Source organism: Solanum tuberosum, unplaced genomic scaffold (genome assembly GCF_000226075.1).
Source record: "Solanum tuberosum cultivar DM 1-3 516 R44 unplaced genomic scaffold, SolTub_3.0 scf00392, whole genome shotgun sequence".
Lineage (NCBI taxonomy): Eukaryota > Viridiplantae > Streptophyta > Magnoliopsida > Solanales > Solanaceae > Solanum > Solanum tuberosum.
In genome coordinates this window covers 110,339-128,554 of record NW_006239342.1, presented here as the reverse complement: position 1 = coordinate 128,554, position 18,216 = coordinate 110,339, and the positions used below count along the sequence as shown (strand labels likewise).

The 18,216-nt window shown below is 31.8% G+C and overlaps 3 protein-coding genes across 3 annotated transcripts; 1 reads left to right on the top strand and 2 right to left on the bottom strand.

Annotated features, from left to right (window-relative positions):
• The first annotated feature begins 6,019 nt into the window (after positions 1-6,019).
• Positions 6,020-7,529, top strand: LOC102591309 (E3 ubiquitin-protein ligase PUB23-like). Its single transcript, XM_006362788.2, has one exon. It carries the CDS (start codon positions 6,069-6,071, stop codon positions 7,281-7,283), a length of 1,215 nt encoding a protein of 404 aa, XP_006362850.1. The 5' UTR covers positions 6,020-6,068; the 3' UTR covers positions 7,284-7,529.
• A 1,923-nt stretch (positions 7,530-9,452) lies between these two features.
• LOC102590967 (ubiquitin-like modifier-activating enzyme atg7) lies at positions 9,453-14,825 on the bottom strand. The gene is made up of 14 exons (XM_006362787.2): positions 14,525-14,825; positions 13,489-13,706; positions 13,017-13,208; positions 12,879-12,933; positions 12,698-12,792; positions 12,369-12,558; positions 12,165-12,270; positions 11,943-12,087; positions 11,695-11,853; positions 11,406-11,594; positions 11,060-11,260; positions 10,866-10,981; positions 10,620-10,779; positions 9,453-9,851 (listed from the first exon to the last, which is right to left on the bottom strand). The coding sequence occupies exons 1-14, from the start codon at positions 14,658-14,660 to the stop codon at positions 9,669-9,671; spliced, it is 2,145 nt and encodes a 714-aa protein (XP_006362849.1). The 5' UTR covers positions 14,661-14,825; the 3' UTR covers positions 9,453-9,668.
• Positions 14,826-15,727: 902 nt separating this feature from the next.
• Positions 15,728-17,195, bottom strand: LOC102590618 (E3 ubiquitin-protein ligase PUB23-like). Its single transcript, XM_006362786.2, has one exon. The coding sequence runs from the start codon at positions 17,162-17,164 to the stop codon at positions 15,878-15,880; it is 1,287 nt and encodes a 428-aa protein (XP_006362848.1). The 5' UTR covers positions 17,165-17,195; the 3' UTR covers positions 15,728-15,877.
• Between the last annotated feature and the right edge of the window lie 1,021 nt (positions 17,196-18,216).

Genomic DNA, 18,216 nt, shown 5'->3' with positions numbered 1-18,216 from the left:
GGAAAAATCCCAATTTCATATAAAAATTATTCAAAATTTATACAAAAACAGAGTAATTAAACAATTCATACAAATTGCATACCAAGTTAATAATTCATACCATATACACAATTAAGAGACAATCACATCAATGTTAATATACAATTCATACCATTTGCATATCAATATTGTATCAAAATTCATACAATATCCATCAATCAAACATTAAATTTAGATTTATACACATTTTTTTTCAGATTTCGAACAATTTTTACACAAACAAATATTTCAAAAACGACAATAAGCATAATGTTATATAAAAAAATCACTATTTTGACTAATGTGAAAATAAATTAAATATAGTATTTATCCTAACAACTTTTTTTTGTGTTTTTTGGATGTTGATATTTCTAATTCCTTCTTTTTTGTTGTTCTTCTTGTTGATGGTTTTGAAGATTGAGCAACTTCTACATTTGTTGTTTTTTTCTTTTTGATTTCACTAGCAAAATCAGAATCGTAATCAGAAGGGGTTTCAATAATTTTCCCCTTCCTCTTCTTCCCCTTTTGATTTGCATGGATCGCCCTTTTCTTTGCTTCATTTTTTTCTCTTTCCGACCCTTCAACTGAGATGAACCACCCATTGCCTGATTTTCAATATTCGCTGGATTTTCAACAAATTTAGGCAGATGGGGGGATTGAGTTAATATATTGAAAGTTGGAGCATGAACTTCATCAGTAGAAGTTCCTTCAACCAATCTGGGACTCTTTCGAGGCGTTTCAATGGGTTTCTTAGACATGATTTTGTTGAAAAACTTAATTGGACGAACGATTGTGAAAATGGTGTAGTTGGTTGGTGAGAAAAATGAGAGAGACAAGGTGAAAGTGGGGTAGTGGGGGTGATGGCGTGTAGATTTGAATAGGCGTGGGTGGAGGGTGGTGGGATTGAGGTATAGGAGGTTTGGAGTGTAACATTAAACAAGGAAGTCTAATCTATGTAAATCCCTTAATATGTGTAACTGATGATTTCAGTTTTAAAAAAGGAATTGAAATCAAAATAATTAAATATTATTAATTAATAATATAAAAATATAAACAGATTAATCATTTATTAAATAAATTGAAATTGATTTTTAAATTAAATTAAATTTAATTGATATGTCATAACCCGTAAATAAACTATTATAAGTAAGAATTGTTTAAAAATATGTTTAAAACCTGTAAAATTTATTCTTAAATGTGTATATGGCGTGAATTTTCCAATTGAGATATAAACTCCAAAAGATATTCCCAATTGTTTGTTACAACCCTCAATTCAGATAAATAATATTTTTGGGAAAAAAAATCACTTGAACTTTAATCTTCAAAACATTTTTATGGTTGTCAATGGAGCTTTTCAATAAATTAATTTTCAAATTCAGAAAATTCAAAAATAAAATAATAGTCCCACTGATTTGAGTTGGAGTTGCTTGTTTCAATTCATTTGACTTGTATTCAAAAATTAATCTTGGTGTTTGAGTAGAGATTATAATTGAATTTTGAAATTGTGTAGTCAAAGACTAATTTGAACTTGAATTTTATGCGATATTATTTGACAAACACAACATTTTATAATATTAAATTGTTTTTTTGTATTATATTCCTCTTGATTAAAGATATAAAAAAAGTTATTAAAAAGTTAAGTCGATAGATAAAAAAATATCTATTAGATTTTTAATTAGATAATTAAATGAATTTAATTATTCAAATTTGTAAATGTTATAGATTATAGGAGCACTACTAAAAAAAAACTATTTCAACTATTTCTTCATTGAAAATTTCATATTTCTGATTGTATTTTGACAGGAATATCCGTCAGAAATTTTGTATTTCGTCAAGACTGGAGTAAGTCAAACTTGATTTGATTGTCCAATCAATGTTGTGCTAATATTCTTCCCTACAAAATAACTATGTACCAATTTGTGGTGAGACTTTTGTGATATGCTACCCTATTTTACAGCAACTTAAATGACTAAATATGTAATTTAGTAATTGCAAAAGACTTTCTGGAAAATTCAAATGTCCTTTCTGTTACTCCTACAACTACAACCAAGAATTTTGTAAATTTCTCAATGTCAACTACTACATTGTATTTTAGTACCTAAATTAATAGGTTTTGTTCCATTAGGAGGTCTCGAGTTTGAACACTGGTTTATAGAGAGTATTTTACCTCCTTAATTAAGTGGACATTCCTAGTGCAAATTTGAATTGTCACCTCCCAAAATAGGTATTGAACATCAGGTAGAAAACGAAAAAAGTTCAAGTCAAATAAGTTGTCCCCTCTCATAGGCGTGAATGATTAACCAAAGGTCTTGGGTCCTAACCTTAGGAACGGTGAATTTTTTTATAGAGATCGAGCGCTTCTTTCTTAACTAAGTCTTATGAGGCGTTAATTCAAATTAAGTAGTAAGCACCAAAAATTAGATGGTTTAAAGGAAGGGAAAACGACATAATTAGACATAGTCCACTGCCATAAAGACTATCATTACCTATACTTTCAAATTATTATGTATCTTACCATATATTTTGAAAAAAATACACTTACATGTACTTTTGCTACTAGATACATGTATTTGTATGTATTTGAAGTGATTCACGTGTATCGGGGGGGGGGGAGTGGCTAGCGAGATGGGAGAGAAACGAGGGAGACAATTAAGATTTATTATGTATCCCAAATACATGCGAATCCATTTGGATACAATATATCTAGAACAAATTACACCTAATTTGACCTCATGTATATGAGATACATGTATTTGGAGGCACCAAAATCTGGTAAGATACGTAATATTGCAAATTATAGTATATCTAAGTAATTAGTTCCTAAACTAGTGAGATTTATGTAAGTTCTGGAAATTGCGTTTTGACTTTATTTACATTTCAGGGTTTGTGTTTAATGAGTAGTTTATCAAAGGTGCCCCTTCAAACAAGCTGCTAATTTTTATTTATTTATTTCTAACCTAGGGTTTGTATTTTGACTTGATTAATATCCCATGAGAATACTTCTAACATAATTTACTTATCTCATTAATTCTTTGGAAAACATCAAACTTAATCTTGAAGTTTTACTAATTACTTGACCGTTACTTAATAAAATATTTCAATAAGTTAAGCAAGAAATTAAATATTTAAAAAAGTAATGAAAGAATTAAGAAGGAAACTTTCTCTATATATAAATGTCAATTCTTTGGACCATCAAAATTAATTTGGATAGGTGGAACCATTAACTTTGTTATGGACCAAATCAAGAAACCTATATATAGTTTAGAATGGTAAAAAATAGGGATAAGGGTCTGAAAAATACCTCAACTTTGGTCGGATTTGCTGTTGCGATACTAAACTTTCATAAGGACCTATTACCCTCCTAGACTATTTAATATCGTATTTTTTACCCCCTGAACTATTTAATAGTGTATTTTTAAAGGTATATATGTGCCCACGTGGACACATTACAATTTATAATTTTGCATTATTTTTTATGTCCACTTGGGCAAATATATATGTTTAAAATACAGTACTCCCTCTGTCCCATTTTATGTGGCAACATTTCCTTTTTGGTCAGTCCCAAAAAGAATGTCACATTTCCTTATATGGAAAATATTTAAAGGTACAATTCCTTTTTTATCCTTATTGGTCCCACTTAATCTTAAAATAATACTCCAATACATTTATGAGGAGAGAGAAATTGAGTCTACTTTTTAAAAGGGCAATTTGGTAAACATTTCAAAGTCTTCATTTATTTCTTAAACTCCGTGCCCGGTCAAATGTTGCCACATAATATGGGACGGAGGGAGTATTAAATAGTCTAGGGAGGTAATAGGTCCTCATGAAAGTTTAGTATTGCAACAACAAATTCGACCAAGTTAAGATATTTTTCAGACCCTTATCCCTAAAAAATAATAAACTTTATATCAATTTTGCAATTATGAGAGAGGCCCAATTTCATGAGGTAAGTAGAAGAAATAGTTTGATTTGGAATCAAAATTTTCACAACAATTACATATAAGGTAGGTTCTAGAAGATTTCATTAATAATTGATCGTTTTGATCTTTTAAAATAACTCGATAAATTTAGTAAATCATCTTAGAAAAAATGAATCAATCAAATATAACATATCCGAATTTCTTAGTACAATGATTAGTTGATCACGAACTAGTTGTATCTATAAGTTTTTTTTAGGTCAAGATCAATAGTTTAATTATTTAATGATAGACAACATTCGAATTATAGCACATCATAATTAAATCTGAATGAACAAAAGTTGAATTAAATCATACCAATCTCTAATTATTTTTACCACTTAATGTTCAACAAATTATTTAGTTAAAGATATTAAGTTACAAGACTCAGAGAATATAATTTGTATATGTGATACAAGTAAACATCTACGAAAAAATCACCATAAGTTAAAGTTTTTTTTTTCTTGTTTTGTTTTGTGGGCGCTTCTATATTATTTTTGTGATGGCCTAACAACACACTCATTCTTCAATTGTAACGAGACTTTTGAATTCTTTTTACATCTTAATTTTATGAGCGTCCTCTTTCTCATCCATTCTTGTTCAAAGTGAATGCGTGTGTTAGTACTTATGTACGTACCCTCATTCTAGCGACCCAAATCCTGGGTGGAACTAGAGGGGCAAAAGGAGATTTATCACAGAAACTAAATATACGTATATAACTAATAACTACATTATTAATACATAAATAATTTTAACTAACTATCAAACCACCCAAACTAAATGGCAGACCATCGAGAGTGAGTGAACGGCTAGCCAAAGCTTCTCGTTTGGAGAAAAATCGTGGTGTGCGGTTGAAAGCTGAAATGAGACGACAGAACGAGTGAAAGAAGTTACTGAAAGTAGGCAAACATTTTTTTAACCTTAAAATACGGAAGAACCCCACATTGGCCAATTGATTTCTGTCTGTATCCAGCATGTGTTCACGTTGTTACATTAAAAGAAAAATATATTAAAAAATGTACTTTTACAAAGTATATTGTAAATTATTAATTTGGTACAATAAATTAAAGATTGTACTAAAAGGTCAAAATGTGGACATTATCTACACAACGCAACACCGACGTCCCCCCCTATGTGCTATTCAATGCAATAAAAAATAATTTTATAAGTTTGAGACGTTATCTCTATATCGTTTTAATTTTATTTATGTTTCAGAAAGGATAATTATAGTCCTTTATGTTCTGTTCGATAACTATGTAAATCGTATCATATGTATCCTCTCTAGTAATTTTATGACCATTTTCATTGTTCTATAGATTATTTATAAAGAGTAAGGCTAATAATATTGTGTCGATCGGTTTTAGATCTATCAACAAATAATAAGAGAGAGAAAAAAAAACCGTGATGTAAATCTAAAAATATAAATATAGGTGGAATTTGAATCATATCGATGCAACGTTCAAGATTTTTATTTTGAGAAATGAGAAACATCAAATAATTATAATTTTTTAAAAAAAGAACTGTCATATAAATTGAAATAAAGTTAAAAATTATTTCTGAGGTATCATGTTTGAGCTTAGGGTATGAAGAAATCTTGTTGGGAGTGTCATCTTTGAGTAGGCCCTGTAGTACGCGATATGAATTTAGTCAAAGCTCCAATATGAACTCTAGACATCGAAAGAAAAAAAATATTAAAAAATAATGATTACACATTCTTTTCGATACGATCACTTACGAATTGAATGGAAGAAAATGTATGCGTTGTGTTTAACATAATTTTATCTTTGTTGACCAAAAAGGCTGCAAAATATATTATATAATTCAATTTTATTTTTCCAAATTATTGAAAAAGTCTATTAAGAGCCCCTTTCTCCTTGTCTCTCTCTCTCTTATGAATTTTCTTTTGTTGACTTTCTAATAATTTAATAATCAACTTGCATCTAAACATGGTCCCTTATTAATTACTATATACTTCTTCACATTCACACACATATTATATATATAAAAACCAATAATTTCATTTCCATCTTCAATGTATACAAATCCTTTCTTCTTCTTTCTTTCCTTCAAATTTGATATTGTATAGTGGAAAATATGGAGGAAATTGATATTCCTTCTTATTTTCTATGTCCAATCTCAATGGAAGTTATGAGGGATCCAGTTACAATATCAACTGGAATAACATATGATAGACAAAATATCGAAAAATGGTTATTTTCATGCAAACACACAACTTGTCCTGTCACAAATCAAGACCTAAAATTCAAAGATCTTACTCCAAATCATAATCTACGACGTTTGATCCAATCGTGGTGCATGTTGAATTCTTCAAATGGTATCCAAAGGATGCCAACCCCGAAGCCTCAGGTTCAAAGGGCTCACGTTGTGAGAATATTGAACGAAGCACAAAAATATCCGGATATGGAGTTTAGTTGCCTTAGGAGGATCAAATCAATAGCGCGTGTAAGTGAGAGTAATAAAATGTGTCTAGAGTCAGCTGGGGTAGTTGATTTCTTGACCTCGATTATGATGAAGAAAAAAGAAGAATCAGAGGCAAGTGATGAAGCTTTGAATATTCTTTTTCATCTAAACCCTTCTGATACTGAGTTGAAAAAGTTAATCAACTCGCAAAATGATCATCATTTCTTGGATTCTTTACTTCAATTCTTGAATAATGGTCATGTTCAATCACGAACAAACGCGATAGCCCTATTGAGATCAACCCTCAATGTGGCTGATCCATCACAATTAATTGGTATACAACCAGTGTATATCAAGGGTATAGTTTGTATATTGAATGACAAAATCTCTCAACAAGCAACAAAAGTAGCACTTAAGCTCCTAGTTGAGTTATGTCCATGGGGAAGAAATAAAATAAAAGCGGTTGAAAATGGAGCTGTGTTTGCCCTAATTGAACTTCTTCTTGACACAAATGAAAGAAGGGTTTGCGAATTGATACTAACGGCTCTGGATCATTTGTGTACTTGTGCTGATGGGAGGTCGGAGTTGTTGAGACATGGTGGAGGAATAGCCATTGTTTCCAAGAAAATTCTTAGGGTTTCACATTTGGCAAGTGATAGAGGAGTGAGGATCCTTTATTCAATTTCAAAATTCTTAGCAACTTGTTATAGTACTAAAGTTCTTCAAGAGATGTTGCAAGTGGGAGTTGTGTCAAAGTTGTGTTTGGTTCTTCAAGTGGATGTTAGTCCAAAGACTAAAGAGAAAGCTAAGGAAATTCTAAGGTTACATTCTAGGGTTTGGAGGGATTCTTCTTGTATTCCTCCTCATTTGCTCTCTTCTTATCCTTGATAAAAAATAGCGACGGGCAACTTCTGTCGTTAAACAACAAAAATTCAAAATAGGGTTATCATAAAAAAAAAAATCTTATTAGCTATGAACTATTTTTTATTAGCAACGACGAAGTTCGTAGCTGATTTCTTGTTATTTTGGTAGTTTGAGAGTTTTTCTTTTTTCCTTTTCATGTACATATATAGTGCATTGGGATTTTATCTAGGGATAAATATATTTAGTGTGATGAAGCAAACAAGCATATGAATAAACAAAAAAAACTAATTTATGTAGTTATTTTCTTGGCCTTCTTACACGTATTTAGTATCAGAATATTCACGATTTGAACTTTATAGATTCAGAATCATTGAATTGAGATCTCAAGCACTAATGCCCGAGTTTGGATTTCTATATTTGTTTATATTTTGTGTGGATTTCTTAGTGTAAAAAATTATTGAATCAGACCGAAATCATATACTTCCTCTCTTTTATTTTACCTGACGACTGACGTCTATACTAAAATTAGATATTTTATTTTTATTTGTCCCATTTTGTTTTTTCATACTATCTTTAATAAGTATTAAATAACTACATAAATTAAAATTTTCAAAATACACTTCTAATTAAAATTTTCTTAAGAGACGTGTCAAGTCGAACCATATAATATGATTCTAAAAAATACTTGTCTGTCTTTAAGCTGTATTTGATCTGTCCAAAGCTTACACACCTACCCAATACATTATGGGTACACACTTTTAATATAATAATTGAGGAAACATTTATGAGACAGGGTGCAAAAATCGAATAAATAAATAAATAAATCATTTTTTACATTTATAATAATTAAAAAAAATCACTATCTTGAAGTTTTAGCTTCCACAAAGTTGAGAATTAAAGGGTAATAGTTATTTTTATTAAAGACTTGGGAATCAAAAAGTGATTAGTAAACATTATTTTCTTGCCCATGAAAATATGACTCATCAATAATAATAAGCAGATTATGACTCAACTCGTTTATTGCTTTGACACATTTTAATCCATCTCAAAATAACTTGACTCGCCAATTTGACGCTCCTACTTTCAGAGAATATATATGTGAATTCAAGATTTAAATTTGATGAGTTCTATTTTTAAGATTCTAATATATTTATATTTCGTATTCAGATGAATCCGTAGCCAAAAGGTTAAATCCGTCTCGGATGGCAAAAGACATTGTTGCTTGGTCAATATTTCTTTTGATAATTGAGTCATTTCGTTTTCATAAAAGACTTTGATTTATAAAAAAATAAAATTGACTTTAGCAAATTAATAAAGTCAAAACCTTAGTTAATAGTACTGTAAAGTGTGAACATGAAAAGTCTTAAACAAATTGCATTACGTTTATTTCAAATTCAATGTTGTTATATACACAAGTTATTATTATTTGATAATAATAATAATAATAAAAGAAAAGAAATAATAGACGTTTTGGGGGCTAATAGACACAAGTTTATATATATAGAAAAATAATGTACATAGTTATTTCAGTCGAAATATTTGATATAATTTTACCACTTCTACAAAAAGTAGCCTTATAGTAAACAAATGAGTTATTGTCGATCTATCACAATCCTCCTCTTTTATTCGAATTCGCAAGTTGTATTCTCCTTGTATTTTTGAATGAAAAAGTATTTTATTGAGAGAAAAAATAGTAATATTATTGGTGGTCATTATTGACCATATATATATATATATATATATATATATATATATCATTATCATAATATAGAAAAAAATAATTCTTTAATTCAAGAAACAAACTTTTCATACAGTTGCCATACTGACACTGATGTAGTTAGTTGTAAAATAATAATACTAACAATAATAATAAAGTGCAGAAGTAGGTAAGGGAAAATTGAATTATATTGCACATGAATGCAATATATAAGGTATTTTCCAAGACATACAAAATACATATATGTAGGGTATTTTCTAATATCCCTACTTCCCGAAAATAGAGAGATTATTTCCGAAAAAACTTGGCTCAGGTAACACAAATCAAAGAAGATCAGAAGAAAAGAGATAAAAACAAGCACTAGAGAAAGAAGACAGTAGCAACAACAAAATAACGCAATAACCAAAATACCAGACACAATCAGTAGCAACATAGATCGCAGGACAAGAAACTACACAAAAACTGTTGATACTTAAAAAAAAAAAAACTAAAACAGAATGCCATATTTTCTAACAGTAATTTACATTTAGAAACTACATCAAAGTTGTTAACAAACTATCTAAGTTTTGAGTTCTCATGGCAGAACATAGTGGTACCTAATCAATGTAGTTGTAAACTTGTCATACGACGATGAAAATCCGGTCAGGTGAAACACAAACAATCAAATTGATTGCAAAAGAATGAATGTAAGGTTATATTTCTACACAATCATCATCGTCGTTGTCATCATTTTCACTATCGTTATCCCAGTCCAGCGTGTAAGATCCTGCTGACTTCATGAGTTCTGTTAGTCCAGTTAGATCCTCCAGATATGTAGGATGATTGATAGCTTGAAGTATGAAGTCCATCCCTTTCGTTCGATATTCTGATACAACCTGAGCATATAAGGAATTCATGTGTATTTGTCAAGTTATGATGCTTTCGGATAGTCAAGTTTGTAAAAATTAGCTGGAAAAACAGTTCATGTTGTAGAATTTTACTTGCTTTTAAGATGGACAGTTTCATAACCCAAGAAATAGTTCTCCTTTTTAAGAGTCCAACGACAGCATAAAAAGGGAAGTTGGATGCACGAAACATCCCAGTTCACGCAGGGTCTGGACTCTGGGGGAGGTTTGCACCCTCAAGGAGGTGTAGTGCAGGCAGCCTATTGAAGTATCAGTGGCTAATTCCACGGATCAAACCCTTGACTTATAGGTCACCTGGAAACAACTTTGTGTTGCTCCCAAGTCAAACGCCAACATAGTAGGGCATTACTTAATCTAAGTGTTTTCTTTTTTAATGCTTAGGCATAATCTAATCGAAGTTAGTTAAAGATGTTACATTGTGTAGTGCAAGGACCATAGATGAATGAATGGTCGCATGACTCAAACTGGATCTGAATTTTTAATGAACATCGTCACACGAATTTCTAAATCACACTAATACAGGAAACTGAATTTCTAGGTTCTCATAAATAAGGTGGAAAAACATCATATCAATATACAAAGTTTCAACAAAATAACTAAGATCTTATGGAACGATTTCATATTGATAATATAGGCGGAGGTTACGGGTTAAGCAGAGGGGCAGGCAAGAAAATGACGTCAAATTGTACAGTATAATAATAGTTCAGGATGGAATTGCCTTAAAACATTTTAACTTACAGTGCTACAACAAGCAGTGCAACAAGTTGAAGCATGACCGACAAGTGTCATCTGAGAAAACTGAGAGATAGAGCCCCGAATCTGATGAGGTAGAATGCCAAGAGGTTGTTCAGTGCTGCCGTTATCATTAGAGTTTGCAAACTCAGCTTTGGCACATATTCTGCAAACGTAGTTAAATAAGAAATGCTTAAAATGTCGGGATACAACATAATTTGCATGTATATCACAAAATAGTTAAGGATTTACCCAGAAGGATGATGCAAGACTCCAACCAAAAGTTCAACAGCAAGGGCTGATGCAATAGGAGCCAGCCCGGGACGAGTAACTGTACATTGTTGGTCCAGGGTACGGTTAGCCGTTGACTGCACACAGAACAAAAACGATTCATATATGCAGATATTGAAATCAAACAATTACTATCACTTTCACAAGAATCTTACATCAATTGGTGCAACCACATCATTGCAGAAGTAACACCCCAATCGCACTGACTCATTTTGATTCGAAAGGGAGAGATTCTCCATACTGGCAGAGACATTACTCGAAGTTTCAGCTTGTGAGTTTCGTAGAGCATCCAAAGGGCCTGCTCCATGACGCATCACTAGAAAGCTATCGAAGCCTAAGGCTGCAGTAATAGCGATCTGCAGAGAGAAACAAAAGACGTGTAATAATCAGGAAGAATTCAGCTGACTCTAGTGAATTCAACATCACATGCAACATACTAGTCTCGGAAAAGTAAACAAAATTTCAAAGGAAAATTCACAAGAGAAAGTAAAGGAGTAAAACCTTGTTAGCACTAGCACAAAGTAGACTAGGAAGCCACCGACTTTCCCGTGTATCAGTTAATAGAAAGATTGCATCATGTGAGTTGATCAAATCACTCAAATCTCTGCAGTCCTGAAGTATACTACTTTCTTCTTGGCTAGACACTGGATGTCCAGGCATCGGAATAGCCATCACAACACCTTCTGCTTCCTGTCAAGAAATAAGGTGCATCGGCAAATGAATTTATCTTTTCTCTATATCTTAAATTATTTTATTTTGATTCTTTGAGGTCTCAATAATGGATCAATACCACTGCTGGAAATATTCGCTTGAGACTTTCAACTGCTGCAACGGCCTTAAATTTGCCACCATTTAAACAGTCATCAAGCGCATAAAGAGACTGCCTTATTGGATTAGACATTGAGACCTTACCACTATCAACCAATGTAATTTTTCGGACACCCCATGCCTACAAAATTTACAAAGTTTGATAAGCACTTTCAAATGTTTTTACACAATTATTGCTTCTATTTTTTTCCCATTTTCTTGAGCACTTACCATAAGCATTCGAGCAACTTGGCATCCAAGGGTACCTGCTCCCAGAAGGAGACATCTCGTGGAAGCCAACATTTCTAGATTCAATGACGGCAATGTGCGCCATCTCATTAGTTTCAAGTTCAAATCAGCAGCTGATACCGCTAACCTGGTAAAACATGACAGTGATTCCTATAATGACCATTAAATTATTCATAGAATACAGCAGTAGATGTTTATGCATACCTCGTCGGATCCATAGTTTTAGCGAGGCTGATGCATCTCAAACCCTTCTTCCCTTTATTTAGTTCCCATCCCACAACATTGGGCATGTTCTGATGACTCCTTCCTCCTAAACAAATTCATTAGGGCGATGTAGAAGATATGACTTTCACCATTTATAAAGGAAAGCATAAATAGGAAACCAAAACCTATTACCAATAGATCTACCTTGTGAAAGAGATATTTCAGCTTCTCCAACAAGGGACAATCCCAGATCTGCAAAACCACGGTTCTCGCGGTAGCAGAAAAAGTGAATCTTTCCAAGGCCCCACCTTGAACAGATATAGGCAAGATAATTGCGTAGTGGCCATCCAGGATTATTCGGAAGATGACAAGGGTCATAAAAACCAAAAAGAACCTGCTAATTGTAAACAGTGAAATTATGTCAAAGACACTCCTGTAACATAAATATCACACATATGAAGAGCTAACACGGAAACTATACAGCCTTTATACTAGTTAAGATTCCAAACAACATCAAGAGCAAACAGAAAAACCTTTTGACCATTATTTTGGCAGGTTTCCAACTCCCTTAGATGCCTGAGAGTAGCAATTGAATTTGAACCAATAGACACCAAAAAGAATGGTATATCTGCATTCAACAAATGCTTCAGGTCCCGGAAAAAGAAATGTCAAAACTTGTCACCTTTAAGGATTATATGATAGTCAACTCTTTACCTGCAGTGGAGCTCTTGCTACGCCACTCATTACAAGCACTAGACACAGATTCAGCCTGTTCACCATTACAACCAATTTGAGATAATTACATCTAAATTGTGAATGAATGAATTAACGGATCATTCAAGAGAAAAGAACCTCTTCGGAAGTGAAGCACTGGGAAGCTGGTTTCAAATTAACTAGAGTTGCAGGAGGATCAAGCACCAAAGCAGGGAACGCAAACCAATAATGAAAGCTCCACTTTTTCAAGTCTGCAAATGATATAACTAGGAATCTTAAGAGCACAGAACTGTCCTCCTCAACTTTCCCTGAGTAAATGTCATCCCATATCTGATTCGCAATAACAATACAAAACTATCACGGTGAGATGACACTAAAGTTCAACTTCTTCCCATGCATGATACATACTATTAAGCTACACAAAAACATAATGCAAAAGATCTTTTATGCAATAGGCTCATAGCTATAACTTCTTTATGAAATAGAAGAAGACAAGATGGGCTATTGTTTTTCTCTTACTCTATGGCCAAATATTAACCTATCCAAGTGTTAGCAGATATGGCTCAACATATAAGTTGCAATTTTTTGAGAAAAAAATGGTTTACTATACCTTCTTGGCTTCTGCCTTAAGTAGGCTCTGCTTATCAAGCGCATAGAAACTTTCTAACGTGTTTGTGTTGAGAAGAACGCCAGGGACAGGACACCTATTTCTATTCCCCTGACTAGCTAGAAGAGACGATGGTTCATCATCGGAATCAGCAGGCAAAGATTCAGCCAGGAGAGTCAAGTGATTTGATACTTGAGGATGCGAGCAAGGTGCATAAAAGCCTGCACAAAAACAATTCAGTCCAGCAGGAACAAACACTAAACCCCAAAGGCTACAATTTCAATTCCATCAAAAAGGCAATCGTTCATAAAATCAGATAAACTTCAGTAACTCTATTACGATATAAACCCCAAAAAGCTACAATTTCAGTCCCAACAACTACTACACCTCAATCCCAAATGAGTTGGGAACGGCCTATACGAGTCCTCACTGACCATGCTTCCCCGTTTAACCTCAACTCACGTCATCAGCATACCAAAACAATAAATAAGACAAATGTATACTACTAGATAACATTCAAAAACTCTAAATCTCACCCCCAAACAAAGACTGCGAAATAAACCCCAAAAAGATTCAATTTTTATTTCTGAAAAAGGTAGTAGGAAACACACTAATCCAAATAAGGGTGACAAAAGAAGAATAAAGAGCTGATACAGCGAAAATCACGACGAGATAAACTGAAAACACAAACAACTATTGATTCTAAGAAAAGGGTAAACACTAAAAAGTAACAGAAAATCATAAACAAAGATCTACATTGTTGAATCCCAACAAAAGGGTATCTTATAAATAGCAAGAACAACCCAGTAATCCCCAAAAAAACTGCAAAAAAAAAGAGCTCAATACAGTGAACAATCACAATCAAATAAACACAAATTATCGATTTTAACAAAAAGGGTAACTTATAAATATCAAACACAATTCAACAAAATCACAAATGCTATCTAATTTACAGTAACTAAAACAAATAGCCAACGATTTTTTTCATTTTTTTTTTGTAAGAAACCAAAAAAGAAGTAAAAGGGGTTTAGTATTATACCAGTAATTGGAATTGGGGATTCATCAAGACGCAATTTATTGAGCTTTAAAGAAGATAATTTATGCCAAAACCCTTCATCTACAAAACTCTGAAAAGGTGCAAATTGAAGAATTGTTCCTTTTCCAGTATCCGCCATGGATAAAACTCGAGCAACAAAATCTTGAGCTTATTGAAAACCCACTAAATATGTTGTTCGTTGACCTCTCTTGCTGAGAATTGAAGGGTTAATAGTTAGATATATTTGCAGAAAAGAAGCAAAAAGATCGTTAAGGAAGAAGATGACAACTACAAATCTAAGTGGACTGATTTAGTAATTTAGCAAAGTATAGGGTGCAAACTGAAAAATAAAAACTTTTATCTTAAAATAAGTGTTATTTTAGCAAAAATCACGTCTATAATGAAATTAACAAATGATAGTTAACTAAATTATTCATATTTAATAAATATTTTTTTGAGAACAGAATATTATTAAGAAGATGGAGTATAAGGGTATAGTTGAAATTAAGAACAAACAAAAAATCATCTTGAATTTTTAAGTTGACGCTTTTGACAAGCTTTTATATCATACTTATTTTGAGACGGAAGAAATAGTAGGTTATTAAATTTTAAAAAATTATCTAAGATATTCTCACCAATATCATATCTATGGAACACTTACTTTGAAACATGTCCTTAATATTTTCTTCCAAACTCGAATTAGTAATTAAATACTCTCATCTTTAATTAAGTGTTCGATTATGATGTCATTTTTATTGATAGAGAGTGTTTTTTCCCAAAGCATGAAATGATCTTCAGAGACATACAAATTAGTCCGGGCCCAAAGAAGATACCATACATATTAGGTCATGTGATAAACAAAAATACTCTATTCTATTGTTCTACAATCATAAAAATGTTGTATATTGCTATAATTATACATAAGAGAAAAAATACAAAAAAAAAATACTCTATTCTATTGTCTTGTCAAAAGATAAAATTTGAAACATGTCATTTTTTCTTCTAAACTCAAATTAGTAAATCGTACATGGTATTGAATTGGTAATTAAATACCTCTTCATTCTTAATCATGATTTGATTACAGTGACACTCTTATCGGTAGAAAGTGTTTTACTTCAATGTATATAATTGTCTCCTGGTAAATACAGATTAATTAGGCTCCAAATAGTATCATACATCATTTGATTAAAAAAAAACACTCAAAAATGAGATAAACAACTAGTGCTTCACATATATCATTGTGATTTCCAACTTTCTATGTATACAAAATTTTGATTGTTGTTTTACAATCATAAAAATGATGTATATTGCTATAATTATACAAGAAGGGAAAAAATACCAAAATATATATATATTCTATTCTATTGTTTTGTCAAAAGATAAAATTTGTATACATGGAGAATTACTCCAAATATGTGAATGTGCTCTTAATATCTCTCTTGCTTTTTTCTTCAAATGAATTTCACAATTTGCTTGCATTACCATACAAATTTTTGACACTCCCCCTACTCTCAACATCTCCAATAAAACTTCTTTTGTGGCTGAAAATTTACAAATTAAACCAAATATTTGTATTGCATTATCATCTATAGTTGCACTAATTCTCAATGTCCTCTTTGTTACCAATGCAATTCCAGCTGCATGTTCCAAGAATTTTGCCCTCCCATCAGCCAAAACACACAAATTAGCCAATAGACAAAACCCTAATTCACTAACCCTTTTCTCAGGGTTAGTTAATTCGAGCTCGATGAGCTCGAATATAGCTCCTGATTCGATGATCTTAAGCTTGTTGCGCCCCCACGCACATACGTCTATTAGTACTTGCAGGGCTGCTTTGGTTGCTTGCTGGGAGATGTAAGTTTTGTTGTTTTTTCGTAATGTATGCACTATTTTCTGAAAGAATTCTGAGTCTAATCCTGATAGAAGATTTGAAGTTGAGACCTCTATCACGTCCTTCAAGACCATCATAGCATGTGTCTTGATGACATTATCGTGACAACTGTTTTTCGTTTCGTTTTTCAAAATCCATAAAATAGCTTTGACTAAATCATGATTATCCTTCACATGATTCTTGTGATCCTCATGTGATGGATTCCAAATTGAATGAAAAATCCTTAAAGCTTCTTCAAGGCCAGGAATTAATAATTTTCCAATTTTGTAACTTTTCACAATAAAACCAATAATAGCCTTAATTGCACCAACTTCCTCCATGCACTTTATATTTTTCTCATTTTCACTAACTAAATCATCCATTTTCCTCAAAGCATTAACACAAACTTGTTGATCATTATTACTATTATTATTACTATTATTTACCTGGCGAATTAATCGAAGTACATTCGATTTATCCATCGGATACTTTGGCGTTGGGATTCGGTCAACGCCATTTTCCGCGTTGACTATGCACCATGCTTGAATTAATCGTCGAAGCATATGATTTGGAGTCAACAACTCGATGTCTTTAGGCAAATATTGCTTTGTCACCGGGCACGTGGCGGTCACCACCTCTTCCTCCGCCGTGTACAACCACATTTCGATACTTTCTCGATCGTACGTAATCCCGGTGACCGTCGTTACCGGATCTTTCATAATTTGTAATGATATAGGGCATAAAAAATATTGTGGTATATCTAGTTCTTCCATATAACTTTTTTTTTCTTTAGCTACAAAAATAAAATCAAGAACCTAATTCTATATATATAATGAAAAGAGAGAAATAAGATATGTTCAATGATTTTTTTTTTCAATTTTTGGGTATGATAAAGTGGCTAATATAATGTATGGAAGTTTGAATGAGAAAGAAGAATGAAGACTAAGAAAATTCCAGATGATATTTAATTATTTTTTAAAAAAAGAACTATAGTATTATTGTTGGAAGTATTTTTTATTTTATTTTTAATTTGGTTTTAGTGGTCAATGGTTGAATAGGACTAAGGAGGTGGTGGCTAATTAAATCCCCACGATAAAAATTAAATAATTTGAAAATTAGATATGAAAATCTCACATTTTTGTTGACTTTTTAATATTTGCCACGTGGAAGATAAATCATAGTCGACATGGAAAAAAAAAACATCATAGTCAAAGGTAATTAATGGAGTGTTTGATTTATTTTTGGAATGTTTTTTTCTGAAATTGGAATGATAAATTGAATTTGCTTAGCATTTGATATATACGAAGTGCATTGTATGATTGTTTAATTTGAATTAACTTTAATTAGATTATTTATTTTGTGGTCCATCTGGTCTGGTTTTCGTATTAGATTGGTTAATTCAAGAAAAGATTAGTAATGGATTCAGTATGCCTTATTCAAGATTTTTTTGATATTTTTGTGACTCTAATACTGTTAAATTTAGATTCACATTGAAAGTGAAAGTGCTAACTACATTCTCAGACCTTTTTTGCGACTTCATCACTTTTAAATTTAGATTCACGTTAGAGATGAAGTGAAACGCATTATCGAAAATAATTATATTCTCGGGACTCAAATTGAACCCAAGACCCTGATTAAAAAGAAAAATACTTATCACATTATCATGATAATATTTGATGACCATTTTAGTGAGAGATAAATCCAAAATTTAAAAATTTATATAGAGACCTCAAATTAATATTATAATAATAACAACTAAATTTATAATTAAATATTTATAAATAAAATATATTAATAAATGTATATATTAAATTCATAATCAACC

What these genes read in the sequence shown, in the direction of transcription:
- LOC102591309 (XM_006362788.2), top strand. Translation starts at nt 6,069, where the DNA reads ATGGAGGAAATTGATATTCCTTCTTATTTTCTATGTCCAATCTCAATG.
- LOC102590967 (XM_006362787.2), bottom strand. Translation starts at nt 14,660, where the DNA reads ATGGCGGATACTGGAAAAGGAACAATTCTTCAATTTGCACCTTTTCAG. An exon ending in AGTGCTTCACTTCCGAAGAG is followed by an intron (nt 12,934 to 13,016) that starts GTTCTTTTCTCT and finishes AATGGTGAACAG; the next exon opens with GCTGAATCTGTGTCTAGTGC. An exon ending in TAGCAAGAGCTCCACTGCAG is followed by an intron (nt 12,793 to 12,878) that starts GTAAAGAGTTGA and finishes TGTTGAATGCAG; the next exon opens with ATATACCATTCTTTTTGGTG.
- LOC102590618 (XM_006362786.2), bottom strand. Translation starts at nt 17,164, where the DNA reads ATGGAAGAACTAGATATACCACAATATTTTTTATGCCCTATATCATTA.